We start from the raw sequence: 25,000 nt of genomic DNA on the forward strand, positions 1-25,000 counted from the left end.
GATTTATTTGGAAAAAACACCGGAAGCATCGAGAGAAACATTCAGAAACTTTGACAACTAACCTCACGTCCTGTTATTTTCGAGACGTTGGCAAATCGCGCTCACCAACGTCGTCGACTTTGGCGCGACTCTGGCGAGTGCCCATATAAGCATGCGCAGAAGGTCATGTCACGCAATCTAACTGCGTCGTCGTGCAAACGTCGTCGATTCGTAAGCTCCCTGTTAGATGCAAGATGATGTTGATAGGCGTCATTAAGTGTTCCCATGCTCCCCTCCCCAACACGGCGACCATGGTGAGCCCCGAGGGTTTGACAACTTTTGTTTTGCTCCACCAAAACTCGTTCCCAAACAGTTCAATTCCAGGGTTGGGGTACGAAATCTATTTTCTAATGCCGATGTGGCCGCCCCTCGAGTTAAGCCCATATCAGTCGGATTAATAAATTCACAAAATGACCTCCAAAGTCAAGTCTTCAAGAAAAGATAAACAGCCGCATTTACCGTCACCAAAAAGTAACCCTAACGCTTATTCTTCATCATCATCATCATTACCTGTAGCCCCGTCTGGGTCAAAGGCCACTAATAAGCACCCTCCAGTCATCACGGTCCTGGGCCAATCGTTGTAGTTCTCCCCACGTGTAGCCTTTTCTCCTCATGTCTGCCTCTAGGTCACGGCGCTAAGAGTTTCTTGGTCGGCCCCTCTTCCTTTTCCCCTAAGGGTTCCAGGTGAGCGCTTGCCTTGTGATGTTAGATGAGGACTTCCGAAGGGTGTGACCGATCCACTTCCAGCGTCTTTGAAGGATGTCAACTTCTATAGGCTGCTGTCTCGTTCGTTTCCACAGATCTTGGTTGCTGATGATGCCTGGCCAGCGTATCTTAAGAATCCTTCTGAGGCAGGTGTTAATGAAAGTCTGGATTCCGAGTTCATAGTGGCAACGGTGGTTCTCCAGGTTTCGGCTCCATAGAGCCATACAGGCTTCACAATGGTGTTAAAAATCCTGATTTTAGTGCTGGTACCGAGAAGTGACGCTAACTCTTACTCTTACCTTATTGCTAGAAATAGGTAGCAAATGCTTAGAATTAAAAGGACGTTTTGAGTTGGATATGAGAATTGGCCGTGAATTTAATTTAATTATGTGCATTTCTCGATAAAAGTAGTTAGGCTGTACATTAAATTTCAGCAGAATCCGAAAATACAATTTCCAAGGTGCCTGCACGACAGCCCAGGTGAAGGATGAATAAGCGCTCGCTTTTCTTATAAAGTACGTGAATTTGTTCAAACATGGTTCAAACGCGTCTACTCCTATTTACTTTCAAACTGTTTTATCATTGACAATTCTATTCTACAAATTCGTGTTTTAATAAATTTGGTTTTCGACACAATAAGTATAATTAAGTTAATGTTCTTTTTTTGTTCTTTATAGTATTTAGCATGCAGCCACCAATCTATTTATTCCTTTTACATGGTTCTTGATTGGATAGACCTTCAATGAAGCGTTTCGCAAAATGTATGATATTTTTAAAGTGCTATTACGATTTTAAAAAAAGGTCACTTATTTTTCTTTCTTCAAAATTTGAAAGTGTGTTTGCTTAACACTTGACTGGATTCAGTCACGTTCAAACTTAGAGGCTTGGATCTACCAAAGAGTGACCTCATTTAATGGACTGTATTCATATATGGCGGCTAAGTAATTATTCTTTTGACTTTATGCTAATCATCCTCCCTAGCACCCTTGCACGAACAAAAATCAAAAGAATTTTTGCTCCAAAGTGAGGCTAATGAGGATGATTAGCATAATGACAAAAGAACAATTTGTTTGGCCGCCATTTATGAATACGGTCTAAAAGTTTCAGCGTGTAAATGCAGCTTATTATATATGCAAAAACATGAGTTTAAAAGTCTTCATATTAATTTGCCGTGTACGCACGCATTGCATTTCTTGAACTAGTACTGGTGTGTTTTCGACGTCATTTCTCTCTCAAGATTTTAAAGTTGGTAATAGCGGACCATTAAATAGGGAAATTCCCGTTAAAATAAACAGGTGTCTTTTTGAAATCAAGGCTTAAAGCTTGGGTCACTTCGTGTTTAGTCGACATAGTTTTGAAATGTAAAGAAAAAAAAAATTAAGGTTTTAAGAAAATACCATGGCAAATTTGATTGCTTATTCTACGAAATGCTCTTCATGAAGAGTTTCAAGCCTAATTTGAATATCCAGACGGACTCCATACGTGCCAAACTTTTAGTTTAATTTTCATTGTTCCTTTCTTTCACTATACAGGCTTCTTATCAGCTATTCTTTTTTAAGTTGAGAAACTAAATATTTTAAGCAAGAGCCGATACAACGTAGATTTGATTTTACACCACTAAAATGAAATCTACGTTGTATCGGCTCTTGTTTAAAATATTTAGTTTCTCAACTTGAAATAACGCCGATCAGATCAAGCCACTGAACCAACGTACACCGACAGGAAAATTGTCGACGGTTGCTTGCTTTAAAACTCTGGAATTCTTTTTTAGTATTTATAGGTTGTAATCTTCATTTAACTTTGAATTGACAATGGCTGTGTTTTCACGACAGTCGTTGATAAGGCTAACTGGGAATCTTAATTGATTATTGCTCGTCTCGCTTGATTCGTTATTTGTCGTTTTTTTTTTTTTTTTTTTTTTTTACGAAAACTAATTGCAATTTTAAGGAGTCCATAGGCGTTAATGATATACTGCATTTCTCTCACTCATTGTTTAGAACATTACCAGATCAGAATACCAGTTACGACTTTAAAGAGAAAAGGAGACGTTTTCTTGCGAAACCAATTTAACCTGTCTAACCTGTCTTTTTACTTCAAAATAGCTAATTAACAGGAAACACTCAAGCATGGTCGCAAACGCAATCATTTGCAAATCCGTGTTCCTGTATTTTATTACTTCTTTATTTTTTGTTATATTCAAAAGGCCATTACTACAATATGCACAGTCGGCAAGGAATCAACAATTGAAAGCAGCAAAGTCATTATATAAGCTATGTTCCCTCTTTTTGGGCGTTTCAGTCAAGTTAATTACGTTAAGTCAGTAGAGCGAGAACACGTGATGAAAAAAACACGTGAATCCTAGATACCAATTCAATCACGTTACTAATGTTACTGAGTTATCAAATGCTTACTCCACTTTGAAGTCGAAGCTCCCCTGGGTGTAACCTGCGACTAGGCTCTATTTTAATTTCGCGTAGTACGTACTGTGGAGTTGGCGAAACGCAAAATAGAACCTGACCAAATTCCTCTTCGAAATTCCTTCCGCCCACTTTTTTGAATTGATTAAAAGTAAAGTAAAGTAAAAGTAACCATATTTAACGTCGATAACTCGTAACAGTAATTCAACTGACAAACCTGAGGTCGAAGGTGCGCTCATTTTACTCCCCCCTCTCCATCAGTGCTCCGTTTTACGGGTATTTTTATAGCTACTTACCTACACGGAAAGGAAAGGAGTCGAAACAAGGATGCGAGATCCGGGAATCGAACTCAGGACCTCTTGCACCAAGGCCGCGCACTAATTAACCGATTGTGCCGACATGTCCTTCATCGACCAATCAGATTTACTTCTATTACACAATATATCCGTGGACGGCCGATGCACGCGATTTTGCTTTGACCAGAGTTTAACCGAGGGAGGAATTATAAACGAATTCGAAAGTTACCTTTGGCTTCAACTTGAGAAAAAAACATTTAAAGCATGGGGACTTTTACTTTCTGTACCTTTCGGCTACTATAGTGCGGCAAAGGTCGGTGTAATTCTTCCTCCAAACTTCACTGAATATGCAATCTTGTAAGCTTGACAGTTAATTTGTAATTGAGATAACCTAGCATTTTGTCATTGGAAGGTTTGGTAATAGATTTTTAAAGAAAAAAAAAAGAGAGAAATACAGTATTCTTTTAACATGTTCGCCAATTAAGGTTTCTGTGGTGATTTTTTTCGGGTAATCTTCAGTTCCAGTGTTCCAGTTCCTTTGTAGAATTTCGCGTAGTAAAATCGTGATAAGCAAGCTTACGTTATTAATTTTTTGATGGAGTACGAACAGTAAGATGGACTCGCAAATTTTCGGAACATTTGTTGTAAATTTTCGTGCTTGCCTGCCTCTCCTTGGAGAGGTATGGTATGGTATAATTGCCCATTTTTAACGGATTTTTACCCTAAAAAGGTCACCTAGAAATTTCGGGAGCCTTTTTTCTGGCTGAAATTTTCAAAAAGGCAAGTTTTGATCCTAATAATTTTTGGATCAATAGACTTTGAGCTAGGAAATCCGAACAGATGAAAAATTTTAACGGTTAAATACTAAAATACGTTTAACTACGCTATGTTTAAGTGGTTTTGAACTATATTCTCGTTGGATGCCCCTGACATAACATAACATAACATAACTTTATTTATGTGTCGATATCTTAAGCTTACAAAAAGCTAAAAATAAATTAGGAAAAGGAAAGAAAGAGGATTTATACATGTAAGTTTATAAAAATTTAAGATATAAAAGTTTCAAAGTAAAGGAGTTATCCTATTAGAATATACAGGAAAATGCTAAAAAAAAAATTGCTAGAAATTCTCAAGAACTACAAATAGGATAGGGGCCAGATTGCAAGATTATAAAGTTAACACGCCGTATGCTGGACTTAAAAGATTGTAAGGTAGGTTTATCCATGATTTTGCTGTCCAATCTGGACCAAATATATGGTGCCAAGCACCTTCAGAAAACAGTCACGTGCATACACTTTATAGCCGGTATAGAGTGATCATTCTGAAAAGCCCAGAGAGGGTTTTGATTTCGGTCTCGGGGGAAATCGGGGTACAATACATAAACAATGAAATTATCACTGAATTATTAATGAAAATATGATTACCGTGATCTTTATATAAAGGATCACTAGTGATCTTTATGTAAAGATGACCACAGATCTTTATAAAAGGATCACGTTAATTATAATGCCAAATTATTCCTTAAAAGGCAGTATACAAAAATATTAACCACAGTAAAAAAATACCTCTTACTAACCGAGTTCGAGGTCCGTACTGTAAGTTACGGACCGAGTTTTTTCCCGTTGATTTATGGCCCAAGCGCGAAGCGCGCAGGCCATAAATCAACGGGAAAAAACGAGGATCCGTAACTTACAGTACTGACCGAGAAAACGAGGTTAGTAAGATATTTAGTATATCTCTGAGGTTAACTGGCGCGCGGGCAAGGAAACTAGTCAAACTAAAGTGGAAGGTTCAACTGCCACAAAGAATGCCGTGCCAAAATCCCAAAAACTAAATTTTCTTGGCTGTTAAGTTTGAAATAGTTGCTTGCAAGATTCAAACAGTTTTCAGTACAAGTTTATGCAACAGAAATGACATGAAAAACTCGCTAGATGATGTTTTGTCGAAATTTTAAATTTCGCGGGCTGTACAGTGGGCCGTACTGTAGAATACGGCCCGCTAATTTAGCCAATTACAGCGCGCGTACCATCTGAGAGATATAATAAAAAAGTTTATTTTCCTAGTAAATTCTTGTTAGAAGAGAAATTCGTTATTTTACAATTTCCCATTGTTCACAAAATTAATTGTGCAGTTTTTGAAGACACAACTATCCAATGTTGTCTGATTTGACTTGACTAGTTTCAGTAACATTCGGGCCCCGTCCACACGAAGACGATTGTAAACGCAAACGCTAGTAAACGCAAAGTTTTTTATGCGTTTAGGCCTTCCATCCACACGAAGAGGATGAAAACGCTCACCGTAAACACATAAATTCGAAAAGGCTCTGCAAAGTGGATAAATTTGAAAACGCCATTTATGCGTCTTCGTGTGGACGGCCGTAAACGTATATTTTCGTAAACGCTGTGAAAACGCTGACGTCAGATGTCAGCGCCAGTCTCTTTTATCGAGTGCGTTTCCAAGATGGCGTACACACGAGTGTTGAGCTGTGTCATGGTTGTTGCGCTTATTTCAAGCATAATTGCGAGCATTCAATTGAATCTTGCAACAATTGATATACAGGAAAACTACAAAAGAAGAAGACTAAACCTCTCAAGATTGTTATCCACAACTAAAAAAATTTGTCTGCCTTAGTTTTATCACTTTTTTTTTTCGTTTTCTTGCCAGCAGACTTCGACATTTTTCTTCTCTCTCGTTTACAACAAACGCACGTGATGACTTGAGAACATGGACGCTAACACTTGATAACAAGGCGGTGAAGCAAAGATTGCAGGCTCAAATTGATAGCGCATGCGCGTTCGGTGTATGACATCGTTTTATGCGTTTACGAGCGTTTTTGTGTGGACGGGTGAAAACGCTGCGTAAACGATGATCGTCTTCGTGTGGACGGAGATAAAAATATGCGTTTACTAGCGTTTGCGTTTACGATCGTCTTCGTGTGGACGGGGCCTCGGAAAGGGCATAAATTATACTTCACACTCCAAATCACCCAATCATGAAATGTCTTCACCTTCACCATCTTCGGTCTTAAAATTTTGCTGACATTTCTTTCCTGCTCAACACTATTCCTTTCATAATTAAACAGCGCATTGGACCGATGTCCTGTTCGTTCCCGATTTAACTTCTCATCTACCGAATATTGAAACAACACGCAAGTTACCCTTAAAACAGTAGGACATTTTCATCTTCAAAGCAGCTTGACCGCATAACATATCGGGCAAAATCCTATTCAGATTATTAATACCCACAGGTGATTTTGGATAACCAAATACTGCTGAATTAGGATTTGGTTTAAAGTAAAATGCTTGCACGTGTTCTGCTAAGCATTTGATATTCTCTAGATAGGTAACATAACAATTTACAAGGCATGGAAAATGTTCAACATTCAAGTCATCACAGCACACATGTTTTACAACGCGTGGTGCACGCTTTAGATCTTTGAGACCTCCATGATAAGTTTTCGATACGATCTCACCAAGAAGTAAGCCATTCGACTCTACTCTAAAATTATTGTATCTTAAACTCGGTGCTCCTTCGTACGGATACCAAACAGCTTCCCGTCGTAAATAAAAATTGTGTGCAATAATGACTTAGCACTATGACAACCGCGCAGATTCTTCTCCAAAGGATTGACTTTTCTTCTTCCGCTGTAATCGCTTCTTTGCCTTCTTTCTTCGTTTTATTAGCCACGCCATCTGCACAACACTCCCTCAATCCTGCATCTCAATCTAAAATGTAACACAAATATTTAGTAACGAGTTCTCTACGCCTGATATTAGATTCCAACGTTCTTTTTCCTTACCTTGCCTCATCCTCGTTTAAAAATTTAATAGCGTCGCGCCCATTTCTCTCTTCCAAGTAACGCTGCAATCCACAGCAAATACTGTACAAACTACTTGGGGGGTACCGCTTTCCGTTCTCCTTGCACACCTCCGCGGCAAACGTTGTCAGCCAAAAATCCCAGGATTCAGCGCTCATCTCAACAATACTCGTTTCTAAATTTTGAATACTGTCAACATCAACTTTGAATCCTCTTTCCTCCAAGTTGGCGTCTTTATTTCTTCTTGAACTTTGCCACTCGCCAAAAATGTTGTAAGCACACTTTATGGCATACCGAGTAGCCCTTAGAACACAACTATCCAAGTAATCTTTCTCTTCCTTCGCATTTTTTGGTTCTCGAAACATGCGTTTGGGCGGCATTTCAAGGAAAAGCTTTCTAAACTTTAAAAGCAGCCGAACAAGGAGCAATTTTCCCGTCTGTATGTTATTAACGTTTAATGATTTCATATCACGTTTTAAAATCCCTAAAGAGGCACGGGTCTTTGAAGCTGTTAAAAAAAAAAACTCGCAGCAGTGTTTTATCGGGTCTAAAAACACTCTGCTACGCCTCGTGTTTTTAAATCCGATAAAACACTGCTGCTCGTTTTTTAAACAGTACTTATATAATTTTAGCATGTAAAATGTTAGCGTTCGAAGATGAAGATTACGAACATTCACAAAACGGAGAAGTGTCCGATAGCGCAAAGAAACGATGCCATATAATAAACAAGTTACTAACCTTACTTTCTCGGGACGGTAATGGGGAATATTAGCCCTAGGTCGTTCTCGCACGGAACTCGCTGCGCGCGGTCTGTACTGACACGACCAACAAACAATATTTCCCTGGCAGTACGGGCCTCGCGCTCGGTTAGTAAAAGGTTAATGTATAAATTTGATCTCAATATACCAAATAATTCTTGAAGACTGTTGCTTTAAAATTTCTACAATTGCAACCTCTACATTACCAGCGAAAGCACCCCAAGTGCATGAAATCGTCTTTGAAATGTGCTTAACTGATAAAGTTCTTCAATGACCTTGTGCTCCTCTTGACATTTCTTTATAATTATTTCACGATAAAATATTAACTGGACATTTATTTCATTCTTTAAGGATCTATTGCCTACCTAGGAAGGAAAAAAAAGAGAAGAAAAGAACTGGCAGCACCGATGAAAATCATGAGAAAGGGCATCTCAATTGCCAGCCCATCATTCCGTAGTATCTGACGAGAGAGATGGTGATAAGTAATGGAGAGAGTTGGAAACTGCAAGAAAAAAGGAGATATCTTAATACATGTCCTTTCCAAACAGTTCTATTGCAATATTTGACTAATTTCAGTCCTACTTCCTTTGAAATTTGCAAAGGAAGTTCAACTCGGAAGCCACCGAATTCGCTTAATCTAATTACTTTCTTTGCCTTAACACCTTATATTTTTTTATGGTTCCAATTTTACTTGAGTTCCCCGGTTTTTAATTTCTGTTCTCGTGCAATCGGTCATCGATTTATGCAATCAAACTAATTGCAGAGTTGCGCACATTCCAGGGATCTTACTGATGACAGCCACATGTCGCGGTTACATCAGTTACATCAGCTCCATCAAAAATCGTCTAATTCCTTTAGACTAGAACTGCTTCCTGGATAGTGCGCCTTATATTCGTGAAAAAAAAATAATAATAATGTCCATAGTGACTCGCTTTCGCGAGCTAAATTCGCATGGGGTGACTGATATGGTTCGCAACAAAGTCAATAATTGGTTTCGTGTCTGGGTCATCTATAATAGTCTGGAATACATCAATAATGATGTGTGTGGGAGTCTGACCAAAATAGACAGTGAGGTACTTGGTGACGCACGCCATTTGATATTAATATGAATTGTCGATTTTACACGCCTTTAACGAGTTTAAGTTATTTTTAAAATACTCAAGCACTTAAGAAAAAAATCCAGATTAGAATCCCCAGCTTACAACACTACCATCGCTTGTTTGGTACTTAATATATCTGAGACAGCCAGCTTCAGTTAAATGCCAGAAAACAACGAAACTTAAAATTATAATCACACAAAAATAAAGTAAACATCAGTATGGATAGATCCTAAAGTGACACCAGGCTTTCTACGTAAAGTTTACCGCCAACTAATTTGGCAATAGAAGGCACAAAGAAAGAACGATAAGTGAAAAGCTAATTCAGGCGTTGAATTATTCAAAAAACTAAGTTCGAGAAACAACTCAATTATTAGAAAAAATGTAAAGTATGTAACCACCAATTATAATTAAATCAAAAGCACGCATTTACAAAATCGGTGTTACTCTTAGAATCAGTGTTGGCTGAGAAAAAAAGAAAGAGACAAAAGTTATAAAATCTTTTTTGAATTTACCAAATTATTTTATCATATTAACGGGAACTTTTCCTCTGAAAACTATGTACGTGATTTAGCCCCTAAACGCGCTGCATAGATTAATTGCCTTGAGCAAATCCGGTTTTATAATTCTGAGTGTTAATATACTGTGAGTTTAATTCAGCGAAAGTGATGACATTGAGAAGTAAAGGGCAATTTTAGTTTTGAACGGAGTTGTTTTGTCTACAATGATAACATGCAAGATCTTTTTTCAAAGACAGGATCCCTGCAAGTCATGATAGCTCATTCTTACAATGCAAACATTAGAAGTCGTGTGCTAAAAATAATTAATTTTATAATACAAAGTCTGTGTTTAAGTTCTCTATTCAATAGTGTTTAAGCACAACTGCTTTAGGCAAGTAAAGTTCACGTTTCGGCAGAAATCCATTCTTATTGAAATAGACCGCAGTGTAATTAACGGGCTGGTCTTTCAAATACCGGATACGAAATGCGGTTGTCTATACGAAATAATCAATGTCCATAAAACAAAAGAACAAATCGAGCATAACAATACATAATTAGCAAGGCCTAATCAGAATAACAATGGTTCTTTTGTCCTCCGCCATTTTAGTCAGGTATATGAAAGTCTACCCAATTAACAGCTTAAATATAAGAAACAATGTGTAATAAGGAAAACTCGCTTTTGTGACCAGCCGTTTTAACTGAGGTAAGAAGTTTCTTGAGACTATAACAATACTGAAACATATACCACTTATGAGGGCTCCCTATGCGTTGAAACTCAATTGGCTGGTTGATTCGTAATCAGGTTCACAAATAGCATGCCTATAATTTATATTTGTCTGTTTATAATAATTGAATGTTGATATTCTTTCGTTTTGTTATTTTGTTTAGTTTGAGATTTGTAGATCTTTCAATCAGCCATGGTAAACGATTTAATTGCTTATCAGCAAAAAAGGCATCCACAGGACTATTCTACTTCCTTTACATTCTTTCTTTCACTCTATTTTTTTCACTTTTTGCCTCATCATATTTTATTGTATTTGGCAACTACCAACCTACTTCTTCTTTAACACCTTTCTTGATCATGGTGGACCTCGAAGCACTCCGAATAATACATATCGCGTATTTTTTGTCTATCTTTTCAACTTTTTCAAGTTAATTGTTTTCGTATTCTGTTCATGACTATGAACTAATACTGACATTAATCTTGATCTCAAAATACCAGTGTAATAACCTAAATTTGTGTATTCCATAATGATTTTTGCCATATGACTCAGGCGTATTAAATCACTTCTTGACCCAGTGAGTGCAGCTTGTAAACCCGGTCTTAACAGTAAATGGTACTTTATTTCGAACTTGGGAGTGTTCTGCAATGACTTGATTTCGTTCGACTTCATCTTTGAGTCAGCACATCATTCAGAGGGCGTGTAAAAATAATTTGTTTTTGCAAAAATCACTTCAATTTAATACCACTTTGAAGATTTTGCCTGCCTTCAATCTTTTCAACATGATTTAGGCCAGAGACCATGATGCTATCTGTCATGCCTTAGACAGTCTGAACTCAGCCTTTAACATGTTTACTACAGTTGTAGGAGATAAAAAAGGTATACTCTAATTTACCTTTTTATGGCAAAGTATTTCGGCTCTCTCAAATTAGTTAATCGAGACTGCAAGGGGAACCTTTATCGGGAATGTAACAAGCGAAGCTTCAGTTATGTGTTCTCGACTTGTGAGGGTTTTTAGCCAATCAACCGTGGACAATGACGTGACTGTGCCGGTTCGATTAACCGGTTTGATCACAAGCTGAAGAAGTAAATATTTTGAGGAAGAGCCGATATAACGTAGATTTCATTACTGGTGTAGTAGTGTAGTATGTTTCGGCTGGCCAAACCCGCCTTTTACAGGTACAATGGGAATTTCAGTACATTATTGGATTGCAATCCACTGTAAACTCTCATATGAATTGTACCTGAAGAAGCTTGGTTTTGCCAGCTGAAATACAGTACACTACTAAATCAATAGTCAAATGTACGTTGTACCGGCTCTTTCTCATAATATTTACTTCTGGATTTGTGATCAACCCTTTCAAGCAAGAAGCTAATAGGTTGAACGAAGATTACTGTCGGAAATTAGTCGAGACATGAAACAAACCGACCATCACTTAAAAGAGAAAAATGGATTGAACGTACAAAAAGAAAAGCCGGGCAAGGAGCGTGTCGTTTTCCTCCAAATTCAAGAACGAGGTTGAAGGAACTGAAGTTAAAGATCACCGTAGTTGTTCCTATGCAAAAAAAAAAAAAAACTGTTATGTTACCCATATCTATTCCAAACAGTATTTTCCCCAATAAATGTCGAAAATTAAACTCCAGTTTGTGTGTTTCCAACAGATCATCAAGGTACGTACCTTGATGATCTCTTGGTGGTACCTACATGTGCTTCTTTCCCTGCTAGTACTAACAGATTGTTCAGAACTAAATTATTCAGACATTACACACCTTAAAACAAGAATGTGATGTCGTGCTCCTTGAGGCGTTTAATTAGGCTCAACGACCCTAAATGAAAGACTTCCATTCCCACAAAAAACGCCCTTCGAGTTACGATGTGATGCACAGTGGAAAGTTTGGAGTGAAGAGCTCCAGAGGCCTGTCTATCTTGTCGTTGGGGCTATCCACAATGGGGCCGTTAATACGAGAGAAAATAAGCCGCGGCTAACTCTGGCCGCGGCTTACGTAAGCCGCGAAAGGAACTACTTATACGAGTACTAGTATAAACTCCCCGGCCACGATAAGCCGCGGCTTGAGAAAGCCGTGAACGTGGATTTTGTACCATTTATACGGGGTGTTCGCGGCTTACGTAAGCCGCGGCCAGAGTTAGCCGCGGCTTATTTTCTCTCGTATTAACGGCCCTAATGTGTGACAACTTGATATAAGAATGGTAAATAATAAATCATGATGAGATACGGACGTTAAAGAGGACTTGACTGTGCCAGTATAAGAGAAGAAAATAATAATGAAAAAGATAACTGAGTGTAACTTTATAATTTAAGCTATAACCTGTGGAATTTCTCTGCCAACTGAACGGGGATATCACCATGACTATTTAATTTCGAATTAGATTTGTAATCACGTACGCGTTGATGTTTTGGCAAATAACTTGTGACCTTAAGTGAAATATGAAATTTTGTTCAGGAGGGAGGCCTGTATCATGAAAATTTGATAAAGGATCGGTTATCCTATGGCAAGAGTATACAAATACATATGTAAAGTTTTTTTTTAAGGTTCATGGACGACGAGAGACCCAAGTGATACAAAAATCGAGTACTGATGAAGGCAAAAGAGCGCTTTTCGATTGCAATGGGGACTGTATTCAACGACCTTTTCCGCCAGCTCAATATATCCTTTACAATATCATTCTTAATGAAAGTGGTTGAGGTAACACCCTCTCACGCGGGGATCTGTATGCTAATTGGACAGTGTGTAGACGGGTTGTCGTCTCTCTTAGCTGGTTACTTGGGTGATCACGTGAAAATACCATTTCTGTCAAGAAAGATTGGTCAAAGAAAATCGTGGCATTTTATTGGTTCGGTACTGATGAGCATTGGAGTTCCCCTTACGTACAACCGATGTCTCTTTTGTAACAAATCTGGAGATCCAACTTGGCTGCCACTGGTTTATTACGCTTTTGCTTTCCTAATTACAAACGTTGCATACGGTACGATGCAAATTAATCACCTGGCGGTTATAACAATTGTGCCTGAGACCATCAAAGAAGCAACTGCCGTCAGTGCCCTGGGGTAAGTAAAATGACTAGAACCTTGTTTTCGGAGTACCACCCCGTATAGGCATATTTTTGTCGCGTTATCATTATCCTTATTAACCTGTTTATATCAATCACTTGTCTTGTTCGAAAATCTTGCAATCTCAATCTTTGAATAGTTGTCAGTCTACTCGTATTCCTTTGGATGTTGTCGTAGTCCTTAATTAATCCTCAATCGCCCATTGTTATTATTATTATTATTATTATTATTATTATTATTATTATTATTATTATTACTATTATTGTTGTTCTTGTTGTTATTATTATTATTATTATTATTATTATTGTTATTATTATTATGGCAGTTTAAAACTCTGGAATGAAAGTCCTAACTACAAATACTGGGCGTGCGAACGTAGCCAGTACTACCTCAAAATTTACGGATTTACATTTGATAGGAATAAAATTGCGTAAACTTAATAAATATATATCTACCCCAGTATTATCTGCTAAGTGCTAATTGTGTATTGTCTCAATAGCATCTCATAGGTGTCCAGGCGGCTAGCACATCACTTTGAATGTTTTAGCGATGGGAGGGTGTGGTTCAGGACGGCTTTCTGCATTCTTCTGAGTACCTCTCGGTGGTACCTATGTGAGCCCTTTAATGCCTTGACTTCTTCCTTCAGACTTTTTGAGAAGCCACCAAAAGCGAATCGAATCCTGAACCCTGCTGTCCCTTGAGCTCTAGTCGCAAAGCAGCGTACTTTAAGGTCTTCTCCTCTTCTTCCTGCTTTCTGTTGTTCATCCAGGGACAGTTCATCTCTATCCTGCTACAAACCTAACGTCAACTCTGTTGGCTCTCACTTGCAAGTGCTCCGCGAAAACAGGACCATTCCAGTACGCTGTCACCTTATTATTATTGTATACTTTCGGTTCGACCTTGTTGAGCTGCGTCGTTGCTGTACTTGCGACGACGATTAGCGGTGACAATCATTATTATTATTATTATTATGGACACTTAGTGATATTGCGGTTTTACATGATCAATAGCACAGCGAGACTAGTCCTAGGCTATGCTATATAATTTATAAATATGAATGTTCAGTTAGACTATTCCTTTCAACGCTCTGCTCCGTTCTTCCTATCTCTTATAGGTATAAACGTTCTTAACTATTTCAACGTTTTGTGATATGATCCATTTCTGGCTCTTCATTATTAGATATTGCGTCTCTTCTTCGTTCTTTCCAGTTAAATGTTCATTGAGATCATTCTTCAAGCACTGGTGGTATTCTGCTAGGAAATCAAAAACTACATTTACTTGATTGGCCGGTGATCTTTGGCAGCTGGTTCTTCTTTCTTAGGGATCATGATACATCTTCCCTCTTGAAGCCATGACGGTAGTGAGAGTTCCTTGTTGATAATTTCTGTCAGGGCTGTGGCAATTTGTGGGTGTAGTGCAGTAAGCTTTTTGATCCAGAAGTTGGTGATCTTATCTTTTCCTGGCGATGACCAGTTTTTCTTTTTCTTTATGCTGTTGTAGTAAAGCTCTGCTGTTATTACCACGGATTTAGTGGATTGTGCTGGTGCATGTGATTGTAGTATGGATCTGATCTCTTTAATCCACTTAGATTCTAGGTTTTCACTTGCTGCAGTTTCCCATATGGGTCTCCAGAACTGTTCAAAGTCTTGTGTTGCTAAGTTATCGTGCTGTTGACTCGCTGTGTGGTTTGGTTTCTTGTATAGTGGTCGTGTGTTGTCAGGATCAGATCTAATGATGTTTCGGCAGCGTTCATAGAATTGTGATTCATGTTCATCAAACTGTTTGTTTGCTTGGTGTCTTTCTGATGCCTTCTGTTTTTTGTCTTTTTCTTGTTTTTTCAGCCGTAGTTGATTCAGTTATTATTATTATTATTATTATTATTATTATTATTACTTTTGTGTTGTAGTGTATTTTTCTCCAATACATATATACATTGACATAATATATTATGGTTGACATTACGGTGATCTGTTTTCATAACCCTTCATTCATTGTTTCATGTTACGACATACGTGTTTTAGCGGGAGATCGGTTGAAATGAATAAAACAAGTTGTGTTTAATCTGGACATCTTATCACTATCTATATAATAGAGCGACAGAACATTCTGTAAATATCTCACACTCGTTCGCTGAGCTTACTCTTGAGAGTACTATCAGCACTCAAAGAGTAGTATTCCTGCGCATGCGCTGCTATGTCTTGTTATATCCTCTATTATTAAAAACTGAACTACGGATATCACATTTCCAGCATTTTCATTCGCTCGCCCGACACAGGTTATCAACTCATATACCTGCACTACCAAATATGGTACACAGTTTTGCGGCTCCGAGAAAAAAATGGCCAAATAAATTGAACATAAAAGAGTTGTGATGTTGATCATAACCAACTCGGCGCTACGCACCTCGTTGGTTATATATATCATTTCATATCCAGCAATCCCGAGTAGAATAATTGTTAATTATTACTAGGAATAACCCTGAGGAATAAGAAGTGAAATAAAAATTTAAAAAACTACTCACGTGATTGGGAATAACGTCCTTCAACTTTCCCGTGATTTTGTGCAAGACGCTGTTTATAGGCAAAATGTGGTGGAATGTCGTAGAATAATGCACCACAACTTCCACTTAGTACATCATTTACCTGTGACTCAACGATTTAGCGACCCGTATTCTACATTATGAAATGATCTAAAAAGAACGTTATCATAAAAATCTCGTTTTTTCAGGCCAAGTTATAAGGTTTCTTGTTTTTCCCAGTATACATTATGGTCCTCCAGGTTTGCACTTGAGCTAAAATTGAAATGAAATATACAAAAAAGGACAAAAGTAGAATTAAAAACGCGAACCGTAACCTACAATATTCCCTCTCTCACGATGAATGAGAGAAATGATCCTCGCATTTATCTGAACAAGTTATTAAGCAATTGTCTGAGTCTTACACATTGACTTGCTCCCAACTGTATGTGTATCCTCATAGCTCAAACTTTAACCGGCATCGCAGAGATCATGCCGGGGTTCGAATCCCGTTGAAGCGCCACCTAAATCTTTCAGATGTCTGCAAGAGACAACTGCTTAATTGTGTAGAAAAGTGCGAGGATCATTTCACTCTTTCATCACATACGGGGAAAAATTTTACCGAATGCTGATTGGCTGAGACGGAGGGCATTTTTTGTTAATCACGAGGGCACTTTTGGTAATCAGGAGGGCATGACTTCTTGATCCTGATTGGTTGACAGTTGCTTATCTAGAGCAAGCGAAGTAATGCTTTTTGTCCGCATATACAATACATTTTAAGCGCAATTTCTTTTTACAGCAACGATTTATTGAATTCAACCCAATGAAAGCGTGCTAAGTTGATTGTTATTTGTCGCGGCATTGAGTGGGCTTACCTGAAATAAAGATGCAGGTCTTGACATTCGAAACTTCTACAGCATTCTAGAACTGTTCTAGTTAGAAGAGCTAGGGATCGTTTGATATTCTAGAACATTAGAGATTTTAGAGATTTTAGAACCCCCAAAAGACCTTACATATTCTAGAGCTTTAGAAATCTTAGACTCACAACATGGACCATGGATTCTAGAACCGTAGAACGTTTAGAGATTTTAGAAGCCCCAAAGGGATCGTTTGATATTCTAGAGCTTTAGGGATTTTAGAGATTTTAGAGATTTTAGAACCCCCAAAAGACCTTACATATTCCAGAGCTTTAGAAATTTTAGACTTTCAACATGGACCATAGATATTCTATTAGAGATTTTAGAACCTCTCTTCCGTTCTAGTATTCCACATCGCGTACTAAATTAAGAGGTTCTAGAACCTTTTAGCTATAGATTTCTAGACATGCCCTCAATCTTTTTAAAATAACTCTAAAATAGAAGATAGCCATAGATGAGTCCAATGACAATACCTGCACCTTTCTCAAATTTTGTCCTTTATGTGATAAACATGTAATGACAATATTCCCTCGAGTATTTAATGATTAAATTTTGTGAAAACTTTGAAAATACGCGTGAAATTAATCCTTGAGTGTCTCCTGCCCATGCGATTACATATTCTAATAAGTCAATTCATTTGGGTACGTAATTACGCTACGGTATTCATTTTGTCTCCCAAAACAGGACACTTTTCTCCTTTGGAGCTGGAATTTACATTTATTTCATTACTTGGGGCCTTCTAGGACAGCAAGGCGGAAATGATCTGGGACCCAGCAATCTAAAGCAATTCCAGGTTTTTACATTTTTGATGTCGTAGACTCTCCGAGATCACGATGCAAAGCAGATTTGATGGCGTAAAAGTATATATCAATCCAACAATCACTAAAGTAGAAACTAATCCCTTAAATTGGGACCCTTTGTTCCCAAGGAATCAATTAGGCTTAGCTACATAATTCCGGAATTTTTTTTGGAATTTTAGAAATCAAAAACATTTTTAGAAACTCTCAGGAATTTTAGAAAAAAAATGACAATTTCGAGAATTTTAGAGCAATTTGAACTTTCACCAGACATGTTGGAAACTTTTCACAGACAAAAACGTTGACAAACCTTTTTTTTTTTTTTTTTTCCAACCTACCAGGAGAGGGGTCAAACCGTTTATATCCATTCCTTATCAGCGGTTATTCACCAAAAGGAGTCCTACAGTGCATCTAAGCAGCGGTTTCTCACCGTAGTTTCGGAATCTGGATCTTTGCTTGAGAGCAAATATGGCAGACTTAGCACTATAAGAAACGAAATTTATAAGAATTTTCGGGAATTTTAGAGAGTTTTTGGAGAATTTTAGACGTTTTAAAAATAATTTTAGAGCTTTTGTTTGGGAAATTCCGGAAAGAATTTTAGACAGTTTTTCGGATATTATGTTGCTAGGCCTAGAATCAATTAACAGTTTCAGGAGCGCATTAGTAGGAGCTTGCCTCTTCCATACAAGCCCTATGAGTCAACCTTTGCTCGTATCTTTCTATTTTTAGAACGCCACGAGTTCTTCGGCTCTGCACACAATGTTTAGAATGGCCAATCAGAATAAAGTTATCGTGGAACAAAGACAAAAATAGGAAAAAACAATGTATGCAACTTAATGTAAATTGTTGTAAATGTGAGTCTCCTGAAGAAGGATTAGTTATAAAAATAGAAAGATACGGGCAAAGGTTGACTCAAGGATATAAAGCATTGGGAGGCTGCTAGTCATGGGCTCCTGACAGTTTTCATTATATTTTTTTACAGTGTTCTTACCAATATTGTTTCTGAACAATGCGACATATGTACCCTTCTCAACCCAAATTCATGGACTCGCTCTGAAAATGGCTAACACGCCTTCAACTTTTTAATGTGTGTATGGTTGTCGGTTTACTTACACATTTTAATCAACAAAATTTGAATGACGACGTCGATCGGAAGTGCCAATAAAACTAAGGAGGACATGTAACACCTGGCACTCATTTCAGAGAAAATAAAACACAGAGAACATTTGAAATGCCAACATGCTCTAGTTTTTTTTTCCTTTCACATATAAGAAATAACACTTCAGGTTCAACGACACTAACCGTTCTGTTTATGTGAATGAGTCTTCAGTTGCATTTCCTGATATCGCTTCTTGCCGGGTTCCATTGTTTCCACTTTCAATAAATTTTATGGGGAATATCCCATTATGTGCTAAAGTGGGTCCATGTCATTATTAAAATGGTACACCTAATTGCCGTCTTTGTGGCGATGTGTTGATAAAATCGAGGGCATAGGGACCGTAAAAGGACTTCCATGACGAGGTTTGATCAAAATTCCTTTTAACAAAACCTCAACTTTGCTTGCTAATGTAAGAAATACCAAACTTGTTGGCTTGCCTTTTATCTGAGCCCCCTTCTCCCAGATTCACATGCGCCAAAACCAAAAGGCCAGAGCAGAGAATATCGTCCTTTATGCATGGCAGTTCCTATTCCCACTTAGTTCCTAACTAAGTGTGGAGACATTGGTCTCCACACTTAGTTGCAAAAAAAAAATAAAAAAATAAAAAAAAAAGGTATTTAAAGGTTTTTGTGAGATATCACGATACTATGTCCGGAAAATTTGGAAAGATTTTTTCAAGAACAGGGAATACCGATATAAGCAATTAAATTGACTTGTACTTTTGCTTGTCCTTTGCCTTTTAGTACCTTGCCTGGATTGCTGTTGGAACAGGGATATTCACGTCAGTTGTCTTTTACATTGGCACAAAGGAAAAAAAAGTCATTTCTCCTCTGGCAAGGAAAATCAGTACATTCATTGATCCTAAGGTGAGTAAGAATAGTTTGGGATATAATATAAAAAAAGCAAAAGCCGAGGAAAGCAACTCTGTAAGAAGGGATTGAACGTATTACTTGTATTATACAATATATCTGCAACCAAATAGGATGTGACAGTCATTAAGATGTTTTATGCACTCTCTCTGGCTTCTTAAACTACGAAAGAATTCGTTATAAAGTCCGCCGCGATTTGTATAGATTATACGTACTGCTAATGGTCATTAGACAAGTTTTTGTACTTGCAAGAACAATGATTCACTTCAGGGTCACCGTAGTTTTCGTCTTCGACCAAGCAACTTTTTGTGGCAGGTACGCCAGCATTCTTCAGTGCATGTTCTTGTGTGCAGTAATATTTACTAATTATCTGCATATTTGTAATTTGTAGAATGCCGTCGGAGTTTTCCAATCAAGCCAGATACTTTACTCATCTGCGTTTAAAAACGATGATGGTATGTTGATTTGGTTTTTTTCTTTCAAACATTTGCCAATGGTCTTTATTAACAGCCATATTGGGTCAAGCCATTGTAAGTCATATAACTTGCAGGAACTCAATACCCATGTTACATAATCTAAATGAATAATACCCATATAATCTAAATTTAGATCAGTGGGTGCAAGCCATCTCAGATGATCATCCAAGTCATCCAAGCAACTCATTAAATATGCCTTTCCTTATTCACTTCAATTACATGAAGTTTACCCTATACTTAGAAATTTTCTCGTCAGGAAAAAAAAAAGGGAAAAAAAGAAAATTTTTTGTTTAAGATGATCGACGGACATGGATGACAAAAAGGTTGAACCTAGTCCGTTAACCACGCATAGGGAATCATCGATAACCACCACACCATCGAAGCACGCCGCTGAATGAAAGCGAATTTTTATAAAATTTAAATAGAGATCCATTACCAATATTGAAAGCTAATCGATTTAAGATGGGTGCTTACTTAGAATGGGCGTTTAAAGTTAAACACAGTTTATCAGCACTATTCAAAATGGGTGCTTCGACCTAAATACGGTGCATGATGCATGGTTGGATGACTCAGATGATCATCTGAGATGGCTTGCACCCACTGATCTAAATTTAGATTATATGGGTATTACCCACTTAGGTTGCGTAACACTGGTGCAATACCAAGCCTTTTATTTCACTGAGTTTCTAATTAATTCGGATACCGCGCCTAGAAAGACTTGGTAACGAGCTGCTCGGGTACATTCCTAAATATGAAGTTCATCCACCAATTTTCGATGAGATTTATTTATCATTATAATCGTATTGCTTCATTGGCACTCTCCATAGTTGAGTCAAGGGTTAATTACCTCTCGTTACATTACTCTTTTTGTTTTGTTTTGTTTAGTTAGCCAAGAGAGGATGAGGGGAGGGAACACATCCCTATGCCCCGGGCCATGATAGGTTTTTTTTTTAAATTTAGCCTCGTACCCATGGTGGCGCAACCAATGATAACCAATCAGGTGACTTCTTAAAATAACCGCGCATCATGACCACGGGATATCATTGAAAGAGGTCCATGTAAGGTGGGTTTGTTCTCTCTGCTCCTCACCCTCTGTTGGTTAGGCTTACCTCTTTCAGCTATTGCTGAGTATTGTGTAGTTGAAACAGAACTGACATCATACGCTCCTTTTTACTCTGTCTTTTTTTTTTCTTCATTCAAGGAAACAAAAGAGAAACTGCTACCCTTGCTGAGACATTCCTGGAAATGCTTGTGTCTTCGGTGAGGAAAGAAGAAAGTTGGGATCATGTAACAGACGAGGGAGTAACAGAAATGCACGATAGATCTATTAGAAAATTGAGTTGGGTGGATCGCTTTCTCCAGGCAGTCTTTTCCGAGGATAGCAATGGAAGAGGCAAGGACAACGATTCAGATGAAGGAGGACAGTTGGGTGAGGTCACAGAGAAAGACGGCAGTGACAATCCATCAGGTAATCAGTGTTGTTTATTTAGTTTATTTTGCTCATGATGCAACTGTTGACCCACCTCGATTTTGATGCAGTTAATTCTAAAAGACCGTGAAAAAGACAATAAATTTATTTGTAGCCGCAAACTGCTGAATGGCTCCTTTTTGTTTCTTTGTTTATTCGTTTATCCTTAGATCTGATAACTAAAGTGAAAAAACTCGATCAAGAACGCAAAAAGAGCCTCGCTATGCGTTTCATCGACGGTCTTGTCCAAACTATATGGCATCATGAAAACCAATCCGCAGAAACAAAGACAGTCACCACGACTGGACATGAGGATCAATTTATGGAAAATGAAGAAGTTAAAAATAACAAAATTACAAGGTAAGAAAAATTAGAAATGCACCATTAAGCATGTTTACAAAACTTACCTTGCAAGCATAAACCGGTCCCTTTCAACTCTCTGCCACGATAAAATTAATTTTACGTTTCGTGGAGCCAACAAAGTTAGATTTTAATATCTGATTAATTTATTTACTTTAAAAGAACAGCCTTCAACCCAACAATGTGTGGTTTGGATTTGAGAAAAGACTCAGTGATAACTAATGCTACTTTATTGATTTGTTTGATACATTCTCTTCAAGCTTTTCTAAAATGGAAAATGCAATTGAATTGAATACCCTACTTGAGACCAAAATGGCTAAGAAACCATACCCTTTGGAGCCGCACATACCTATATAGCTCATGTAAGGAAGTAGTGTGTTCTCGATTGCGTTAGACTAACTTCTTGTTTTCAGTTTACAGGAATATGTCAACAAAAACTGTGAAGAAGATGACAACTGTACCCCAACGAGAAAAAAAGATGAAGGAGCTACAAAAGACAGCCGGATGGTCCGACAACGGCGATGTGGTGTTGTGTTTTCCGCAGAAGACGTTCAAAATAAGGGAAAAGTCAATCTTGGATACCAAAACGAATACGTTGAGCCAGAGATCCGTGTGGAGCCATCATGTGACACTATTTCCCTGAACGATTCTTTCACAGATGAAGTACTCAATGATACAATTCCAAGAACCAAAAAAGTCAGTTTTTTCGAGGGACCGCTCGGTTTAACTGAGCAAGACGTTGAAAAAGATTTAACATTTGTGAAAAATAATGAAGATCATTCTGTCAAGTACGCCGGCGAACACATGAATGTGAGCAGCTGGGCAAAGAAAGCACAACGGGAAAAGATCAGTACTTTAGAGGAACGAAATGAACCGTTGAGAAATGATGCAGAAAAAGAGTTCATCGGCGTCGTTACTTGTGATCCCTCACCCTCTGGCAAACATTTCAGGACAAAGTCAAAGACGGCGAAGGATTGGATGGTAGATCCTCACTTATACAAGGTTGGGATGTTTTTCAATTCACTGACCTTTCCTCTAAGACCGACCAGTCCAGTCACCTTTGCTAAAGTCTTGTTACTCTTGCCGAATAAAGTCCCTGTGACGCTTCCTTTTTCCCCGTTTTTTAACTTTTCGTTTAAATATCTATAGTGCCTGGGCTGCAGTACTTGAAAAAAAAATCCCACCATAGTATGTATCCACGCGTGTTAGCGGGCTTTTGATTCATACGCAAAAAAAAATTGGCCTACACAGCTGGGCCATGGTAACTAATGACGTCAAAGAAGTAACTTGATCGCATCTCTTCAGAAAGAAATGTGCAAACTGAGTGTAAGAATAGAAGTCTTTTTGAAAATCTAGAGCTTTTTGTTAAGTCTTTACAGAAATGTCGGACGATAGTTACCCTCCGGATGCCGTGAATGTTCTGACAATTCAGAATGGAATTAAATTTTTGACTTCTTTGACGTCATTAGTTACCAGGACCCAACTGGATCGACCATAAATCAAAGGCCCAATAAGACACCATAAGGGAAAACGTTTTGAAGTACTAGCTCCGCTCCAGACACTATAAGTATTTAAGCGAAAAGTTTAAAATCGGTTAAAAAATAAGGGTAACATGGACTTTAATTATCCGATACATTTTCGCATGATTTATCTATTGAAGAAAAATTGGGATGCATATATTTTGTACATGATGTTTGTGTTTTTAATTTTCAATACCTAAGTTGCAGTGTACTAAATACAGAATAACTTATGACAGCACGGAATGTCGTTCTAAGTATGCATAAGGTCAAGATTCCTCTCACCAACCCCTTCAATCTACTTTATCTACTTCTGGGGCCAAGGGAAACATTGAGTTTTGTTTCCTGGAGACCCTAACATTGAGAACATTGAGGGTCGAAGGGAACCAAAACTCCGTCACTGTTTCCCGTGGGGCCAGTCATTAAGTGTTTTGTTATACCTCCTAACTCAAAATAGAACTGTTTTGCTCAGTTCTTGGAAGCTTTCGTCCAAATTTTTCTCTTTGCAGAAGTCTCTCAACGTTTTCACAGCATTGTGGGTGGCCTTCTCAGCAGACTTCGAGCTTTTGTCGCGTAGAAGCTGTTCAGTTTCTTCTTTATTTTTATTTATTTTTTATATATTCTCCAAACAAAATAGGTAATTCATTAAAGTATAAAAAATAAAATGGAGAAGGGCACGATATAGTAAAAACTAATTAGTGCCCATTAACACTGATTATAATTTATAGCTCTTTACAATAAGTACATACATAAGAATAAGAAATAATGATAAATAAATAAACACACACATAAGCACATGTACACAGACACATCCATATGCACACACACATCGTACATCATGGCACGAGTCAAGGAGATTAGTACTGAGCAAAATAATATTTGAAAAATGCTTTTTTGAAAAGACTTTTCGAGGAAATATTACGAATGGAAAAAGGAAGATCATTCCAAAAATATTTACCAATAACAGTAGGGCACAATTTTCTTATGTTTGTCCTAGAGTAAGGAAGGAATAATTGCACAGAAGTTGCATTCCGTGTGGAATAATTATGTTGCTCAGAAACTAGGGATATTGAAAAATTACCACAAAGATGATCATAAAGATGATCATAAAGAAATAAACAAGTATACATTTTAACAACATCGCGAAATTTCAATAAACCTAAGGGTAAATAAGAGAATAATAAATACTAGTCAAACATTGATTACCTAAATAACGCTTTACCTTAATCATAATATTAATACACTTGCTAATTTTATCACAAATATATGTTATATGATCATGCCAGGATAAGTGATCATCGATATAGATACCTAAATATTTCAGACTTGGGACTTGTTCAAGGCATTGACCTGCTAATGTTAATGGAGAAAGTAAGTTGTAATTTATTTTTTGACGCGTTTGGAAAATAAGATATTTTGTTTTCTTTAAGTTTAAAGTTAACTTATTAGCACATAACCAGTCATAGATATTTGTAAGTTCTGAATTAACTTGCAGCAAAA

At 37.6% G+C, this 25,000-nt stretch overlaps 1 protein-coding gene and 1 pseudogene across 1 annotated transcript in view; one reads left to right on the forward strand and one right to left on the reverse strand.

Annotated features, from left to right (window-relative positions):
- Nucleotides 1–7,654, reverse strand: part of LOC137991569 (inner centromere protein-like) — a 9,165-nt pseudogene extending 1,511 nt beyond the window's left edge.
- A 2,641-nt stretch (nucleotides 7,655–10,295) lies between these two features.
- LOC137991570 (uncharacterized) overlaps nucleotides 10,296–25,000 on the forward strand; it is a 20,553-nt gene continuing 5,848 nt past the window's right edge. The window contains exons 1-8 of the mRNA XM_068836641.1: nucleotides 10,296–10,332; nucleotides 12,904–13,419; nucleotides 17,539–17,647; nucleotides 19,554–19,676; nucleotides 20,071–20,134; nucleotides 21,357–21,623; nucleotides 21,794–21,983; nucleotides 22,397–22,985. Of these exons, the coding sequence (XP_068692742.1) occupies nucleotides 12,950–13,419; nucleotides 17,539–17,647; nucleotides 19,554–19,676; nucleotides 20,071–20,134; nucleotides 21,357–21,623; nucleotides 21,794–21,983; nucleotides 22,397–22,985 (1,812 nt within the window). The 5' untranslated portion in view covers nucleotides 10,296–10,332; nucleotides 12,904–12,949. The remainder of the gene's footprint in view (nucleotides 10,333–12,903; nucleotides 13,420–17,538; nucleotides 17,648–19,553; nucleotides 19,677–20,070; nucleotides 20,135–21,356; nucleotides 21,624–21,793; nucleotides 21,984–22,396; nucleotides 22,986–25,000) is intronic.

Source organism: Montipora foliosa, chromosome 2, assembly GCF_036669935.1.
Source record: "Montipora foliosa isolate CH-2021 chromosome 2, ASM3666993v2, whole genome shotgun sequence".
Classification (NCBI taxonomy): Eukaryota; Metazoa; Cnidaria; class Anthozoa; order Scleractinia; family Acroporidae; genus Montipora; species Montipora foliosa.